Source organism: Glycine max, chromosome 5 (genome assembly GCF_000004515.6).
Source record: "Glycine max cultivar Williams 82 chromosome 5, Glycine_max_v4.0, whole genome shotgun sequence".
Lineage (NCBI taxonomy): Eukaryota > Viridiplantae > Streptophyta > Magnoliopsida > Fabales > Fabaceae > Glycine > Glycine max.
Genome location: NC_038241.2, coordinates 36,861,008 through 36,868,347, shown reverse-complemented (window position 1 = coordinate 36,868,347; position 7,340 = coordinate 36,861,008). Strand labels below are relative to the sequence as shown.

The window sequence follows — 7,340 nt, the reverse complement described above, 5'->3', positions numbered from 1 at the left end:
CCAACAATTTGCGAGCGTGTCCACACGCCAACTCCACTGGAGCGTGGACTAGAGTAGTCCAAAATATATGTTACTGAGTCCACTCAGTGTTTTGTCTTCGTCTAATTAACCTTCAAGACTCTTCCTTTCACGGTTGGGCCCACATACTCTCGGCGACAAAAGCAACGCATACTTGGCCACTCCATTCTCCTGCCACGCGTACACACTTTTCTTTTCCATGAATTCCTTTTCATTTCATTTCAAGAATTATTTCCTACACTGTTCTAGAAAAATGTAATTATTTATAATCATATCAAATCCAGCATAAAATTAAAAATTATCACAAAATTAAAAAAAAATTAAAGGTTATTGATTTGATTTTTCTTTTTTTCCATATCACACATTTCCATTTGATTCACGATTTGACAAGCCAAAGTCAAACCAAATCATATTATGTAAAATATTTATATTTTATAGAGTTCATAATCATATATGACATCTAACTTGTAAATGAAACAACAACACTTACATTAGGTATGTTGAGTAAATCTAATAGGCTCAACCTTAGAGTCTCTCTCACTCTCTCCTCTTCCATAGAAAGGAAACGCTTAACCTAAAATCATGAATTGAAATCTCTCTCGTGAAAGTGAAACGCTTAGAGTCTCCCATCCATATAACGGTGCGACTCTTCGGCTGTGTTTGTGCCATTTCAACTTTGCAGTCTCTCTGAGTCTCCGTTGATATAGTCTTTGGTTTCTACATCTATGAGTCATATCAATGTGTTTTTCTTTGTTTCTATTTATAGTTTCCAGACTCTCTTCTCTCGTGAAAGTTGAACTTTATCTTTTGTATTGTGAATCCGCTCTCCTTGTGACAGAGCAACTTAGTCATCTCTATATGTCATAAAATTCTTTAAACTCCTTTGCACTAGTTTATTTTCATTTTCCTCAAAAAAATTCTACACAAATGTTGAGAATATCCTAGTTTATTTATTATTTAAATTAATTGTGATTTGTATCTTATCATTAGAATTGTCTTGTAATTATTAAGAAGATTATTTCATTACTTAGGAAGCTGATTGCAGCGAGGAAGTTTTTTCAGATGTTTTATATTGCTTGCAGCTTAGTGCTTTCATTTTAAAATTTCCTTTGGAATCCACCTTAGCATGGGTGGCTTTTACTTGCATACATAGTGTTTTCTTGTTGGGTCATTTTTTTAATACTTACTATTACAATTTTCAAACCGTAAAAACTAAATTAAATCAAATGGCAAAAGATTAAAATGCTACAAAAAATGTAAAAAAAAAAAAACACAAATACATGACCCATGAATACACCAAACAAGCAAAAAAGATATGTTTTCCTCCCCCGCATGCATGTAGTCTTTTGTTTGGTGGTTAAATGGTCATGTATTTATGGGTGTATGTGTGTTTGGTGGTTAAATTATATATATATATATATATATATATATATATATATATATATATATATATATATATATATAATTTTTTTTTTGTATTTATCAAAATTTATTTACAAATAAAAGTGAATCTAATGAGGAATTGAAAAATCTAATATCACATTTTGTTTGTTGCTTGAAAGAATATTTTTTTTAATGCAATTTCATCATGTTTGCAGTTTTTTTTTAGTTTAAACATTGGCTTAGTTTCATAATTTTTATGTAAATGGATCTAATGAAATAAGTTTTATATTTTAAATAAATCAAATATGAATAATATTTATCAATATTTCATAAATAAATAAATATTTTAAAAGACAAATAACAAAAAAACAAAAATTTATTTCAGCCAAAAATTTAATAATGTATTTTAAATTATTTTGATTAAGAAAATAATAAAAATAAATTATTTTTCATCTATTTAATTAAATAATGAAATATGAATAATATACTCATCTGTCCCAAAATAATTTTCATAGGTTATTTTATATATACAAAAAATAATAAATAAATAAAATAGAATAATAATTTTAGAAAATAAATCTTACATCATCATTGATTAATTTATTTCTAAATTTTGTAGTTAATCATTAATATATAAGTAAAAAAAATTAATGCTATATTAAAAAGTAAAATGAAAATTATTTTAAAATAAATTTGATTATAGTGAGACAAAAGGGAACAATATTTTTCACCCTCAATAAAATAAAGAATCCGAGCACAAAACGGTGTCGTACTGACTCCCACGAACCCTGGCTAATTTATTCTGTTTTGGGGCCAATCTGGAATCTCACATCTCATTCACTAGCAGTTTCTTGTCTTCTCTCCATTGTCAGTATCTTTCTCTCGTGCATTGCTTTTCTTGTTATTAGTAGTGACATGCTCCAAATAAATAATGCTTTGAATTCGATCATCTTTCTTCCTGCAGGACCATGTCTGCTACTTTCAAATACCAACCTACGGGACTTCACGGTTGGGGCGCGCCGAGATCTTCTTCTAGAAATCTCGCAAGGTTCTTCTCAATGCGATTCGCGTGCAACTCTCGCCACCATAAAATATTGCATGCTTCCGTTTCTCACCCTTCATCACTCTCCATTTCTCACGACTCATCTAGTAAGCATTTCTTTTTCTAGACTAACTAATTTAACTAACTTTGCTTTAGCTACAGCTAATAATAATATGTGATTCTTGTTATACAAAATTGTAAACTATGTGTTTTGATCACTGAATAAACTTGAGTGTTTTGTTTTTTAGCCGAGACTGAGAGTACTTTGATATTGATTCGTCATGGGGAGTCTTTGTGGAATGAGAAGAACTTGTTCACGGGATGTTGCGATGTGCCTTTGACCAAGAGAGGTGTAGAGGAAGCTATTGAAGCTGGTAAGAGGATTAGCTATATACCGGTTGATATGATCTTTACGTCCGCACTGATTCGAGCACAGATGACGGCTATGCTTGCAATGACTCAGCACCACCAGGAGAAGGTAGTCATGCCACTTATAATTCAGTTTGCTAGTTACTTGATTGAAAAAAGTTTTCTGCATGTACTGGTGGCTTTAGTCATTTGGTGCTTCTATTTGTATTTTGTTCATTTTTCCTCTATTTGAAGTAATTTGGGGGGCGGGGGGGACAAACTTGTTTTCTTTGACCTAAATAGTTGGTATAGGTTTAATCAATATATTCAATAATTTTTTAAACAACCATTGCTTGTGGCCTACTTGTAGGGAAACCATTATCTGTACTACAGATTAGAGGTCTCTAATCTTTAAAAATACTTATTTTCCAGAACTATTTAGAATGTATGCTGCTCTCCATTAAAAAAGCCAATAAATATTGGTGTTTTGCATACCTGTCAAATGTTTTTAGAACCTGGAGTTTTTAACAAAATCTTTACTCTATAGGTTCCTATTATCATCCATAATGAGAGTGAACGGGCAACAGCTTGGACTCAAGTTTACAGTGAAAAAACCACCAAGCAATCTATTCCAGTTATTACAGCTTGGCAGTTGAATGAACGAATGTATGTAGCTATTAATCTCTCTGTTTCTTGTTCATAGGATATGTTCTATGAATTTTAGAAGGATACAATTATCCTTGTTTATTCTATTTCTTCAGGTATGGGGAGTTACAGGGTCTTAATAAGCAGGAGACTGCAGAAAGATACGGGAAGGAGAAGGTGCATGAATGGCGTCGGAGTTTTGACATTCCTCCTCCCAAGGGCGAGAGCCTGGAAATGTGTTCACAGAGAGCTGTTGCATATTTTAAGGATTTTGTAAGTGTGTTAATTTTCTTATTCCTTAACGTCAGTTTTATATTGGATTTTGTATGACATTGTTATCTTGCTGGGGATTGAAACATTTGGAATTCTATGGGAGTTGATACTTAAAAGCATGTGTTTTAGTTGGAATTCTATGGGAGTTGATACTTAAAAGCATGTGTTTTAGATTGAACCTCAACTAAAATCAGGAAAGCACGTGATGGTTGCTGCTCATGGAAACTCATTGAGGTCTATTATAATGTATCTTGACAGATTAACTTCTCAAGAGGTAGCATCCTGCAGTTCTTACGAGTGCAACCATCTCATTTGTGTAATTTTTTCTTTTGGTAGTAAATAACGCAAGACTGGGATTGAACTTTACTTCTCTGTCGACAAACAGGTCACTAGTTTAGAGTTATCAACTGGGATACCATTGCTTTACATATATAAAGACGAAAAGTTTAACAGTAGAGGAAGTCCTGTGGGGCCTACAGAAGCTGGTGTTTATGCATACACTCAGGTATAATCCCTTTACATGGTATTTATGGGTGTTATTGGTGAGCTGAAATAAAAACTGAATGCTTCTCAAATTAATGAAGGAGCAATGCTATGTGAAGGTTGGGGATATTTAGGAAACATGAAATGACTACCTGCCTCTATGCTTGTGATTGGGTCACGTGGCTTAGTTTCTTTTTTTGCAGTTTTTGGTCTTTTTTTTCTTTTTCGCATTGGCTAATCATCACCTGTATTTATGATCTGCAAAATGGCTCAAATTTTGTAGTTTTATTCTTATTCTACTTTTTTATTTTAGTTATAGGAACCAAGTTATGTGCTAAAGCAAAACATCTGCCAATGAACTTATAGCTTACTTGTCATTGGCCAACCTTTAAGATTTGGATGTTATATGATGAGATCAGAGGTTCAATCCTCCACCAGGTCTCATCTCCCTTCACTACTTATGTGCTTGCTCTGAGTGTTATACACATATGGAAATCTTACCAAGACTTGTAAGTCTTGATTAACTCCATTTTATTGTTGTTTTTTGTTTGAGAACTGGGATTCATCTCCCCATATATATATATATATATGTGTGTGCTTTGGTGACTTGTTGGTCATGGGTTCGAATCCGGAAACAGCCTCTTTGCATATGCAAGGGTAAGGCTGCGTACAACATCCCTCCCCCATACCTTCGCATAGCGAAGAGCCTCTGGGCAATGGGGTACGAAGTGAAGTGATATATATATATATAATTAAAATAAGTATTTTTCAATTCAAGTAAAAAATCAATGTCACAACAAATAGTGATGGCTCTAGACAACATGTATGGAGGGCTAAAAGTAACAAATTTAATATGCATAATTGTATTAATGGGTTACATGACTACATATTTCTTTCTACTATATAAATATCCACACTCCACATATAAAATTGAAAACAAAAAGATCTGATGCTCCCCCTTCAATCCATTCCTTATGGTGGTTTTCAAAAGGAAGCTTGAAACTTTGCATCTTAAGAATGCAAAATTTTAATTAAATGATTTGATGTTCACACATGGAAAACAATAATATTTTCCATCACCACGGAGCAACTAGATTAGCTTGTGGGTGGTTGTTCTAGCTCAACTAGGGTCTCGAGTTTGAGTCCCTAGGAATGCTGCTGATTTAAAAACTAACGAAGAGTTTTGTTGTTCATAGTAATCCTAACTAGCTCAACCTAAATTAGTTAGTGCCAATTGTAGGAATGCAATGTACTACAGTTCCTCTTAAATTTGCTGCTGTAAGTTCTGTTTGTGTTAAATTTAGATTATTTCCTATAGCCTAATAGAAAGCCATATAATCCATTTCCTTTGGGGTTCAGTGAGTTTTTTTTGGTTTGGGTTCTTGTCCAAGTAACAGCTTATAATTATACTTTGCTTTTTAGTTCAGAGGATATAAGGAAGATAGTATTATCTTTTTCTGGATTTGTTGTCTTCTTATTTGATAGGATTCAGATTGTGTCTTTATTTTGTTGAACCTATCTCATAATATCCATGTTGCATGCTGCCATTTGTGTCTACAGAATTTAGCTATTTACAGACAACAGTTGGATGAAACGTCTAATTGTTATTGATCTTGCATTTCAAGGATCAAAATGGTATGCTACAATACTTCGCTATGATTTATATATTTTATATTTGCATTAGTCAATATATGGAATCCTTCTATAAGCTTGATTGATAAATTTTTATCTGCAGGCATAATTCTCGATATTCATTCTTGGTGGATGACTCTCAGGATACTCATATGCTAAACGTCAATTTGAAAATTATTGGAAGGAATTGACCAATCCATGATAGTTTTAAATCTGCAAACTGGATGGCGAGAGCGAGACGTAAAAGCCCTGAAAATTTTATGTACTGTAGCTACCCGAGTAGTCCCAAAACAATTTTGGTTAGAGAGAATGAAAAACAGGATTAGTAAATGGCAATGTTAGTCTAGAACTTGTTTGTGCCTGAATGGAAGTGAACTTATAGCTATAGCTGCCATTTTTGGAACTTATATAGGGAATTGAATTTACGGTAAATGAATGAAAACAATGAATTGAAGTATTTTGCGGACCCTTGGAGCATTTTCAATGACAAATTTGCTTCAAAGATCTAAGTCACCTTTTGTAGTTTCCATGTGTCACATTAGTTTTTAAGAATTTTACTAACTTTTTACTTAAATAATGATCTCATTGAGAACTTCAGTTGGGTCCAACATGTTATATCACATGTTTCTAATTTTATATTTATATATTTTTGCTTTAAAATGATAATTCATTTGTTTTTTGCATTTAATTAATAAATATACCGGAAAATATGTATTCTTGAAGAATAATTAGTTTCTCAGAAAATAAAAATATATGAAAATAAAAATACATTACATTAATGTTGGGTTCATAATAAATTAAAAATTAACAAAAATACATAATAATAAATTAGAAAAGAAAAAATACATAACAATAATATTTAAAATAAATTTTAATTAGCATTTTCTTCATGTAACATGTCAAAATGTGTTTAACCAAATTTGCTTGAAATTGTAGATAAATTTTCTTTTGACTTATGTGTGTTCTCCTTTAGATATTTTTCTAGATCATAATGATGACATTAATTAGTGGAATGATTGACATGTCATTGTCTAAATGATCATAAGAATGTTTAAAATTATCATCATATATGTCATTCATATTCAACAATTATATTATGCAATATGATGCGTGTATGCATTATATCTTCATTATATTCACTTGCCAATCACGTGTTGGACTATGTATAATTGCAAATTGAGATTGGAATACTCTAAAAGCTCACCTCAACATCATTCCTAGCGAATTCTTGTTGTTGGGTGAATAACAGTCTCTTCTCTCCTAGCAATATTGGAATCGTCTTCACAAATGTAGTTCACTCATGATATATATTTCATTTACTAGATGATACCCCATATTATATTGATTTCCATTCACTATGTATTGCACCATTGAAGCTACGTCATCAAACAAATCATATCGATTTAAGATGTTAATGTCATAATTTGCACCAACAACACCAAAATATACATGTCTTGTGTAGCAATGACTTCCAGCATAATCGTGGGTTTTCCATGATCACCTTGAGTATATTGAA

The 7,340-nt window shown here is 32.0% G+C and overlaps 1 protein-coding gene across 2 annotated transcripts; it reads left to right on the top strand.

The window, feature by feature from the left end:
- The first annotated feature begins 478 nt into the window (after nucleotides 1–478).
- LOC100804183 (2,3-bisphosphoglycerate-dependent phosphoglycerate mutase 1) lies at nucleotides 479–6,281 on the top strand. Of its 2 annotated transcripts, none has more exons than XM_041015568.1 (9): nucleotides 479–658; nucleotides 2,366–2,550; nucleotides 2,692–2,921; nucleotides 3,339–3,457; nucleotides 3,553–3,709; nucleotides 3,882–3,983; nucleotides 4,095–4,214; nucleotides 5,753–5,827; nucleotides 5,928–6,281. In XM_041015568.1, exons 2-8 carry the CDS (start codon nucleotides 2,370–2,372, stop codon nucleotides 5,801–5,803), a joined length of 960 nt encoding a protein of 319 aa, XP_040871502.1. In that variant the 5' UTR covers nucleotides 479–658; nucleotides 2,366–2,369; the 3' UTR covers nucleotides 5,804–5,827; nucleotides 5,928–6,281. The 2 variants fall into 2 exon arrangements, with proteins under 2 accessions (XP_040871502.1, XP_006580286.1); XM_006580223.3 differs by lacking the exon at nucleotides 479–658 and adding an exon at nucleotides 2,057–2,268.
- The last annotated feature ends 1,059 nt before the right edge of the window (nucleotides 6,282–7,340 follow it).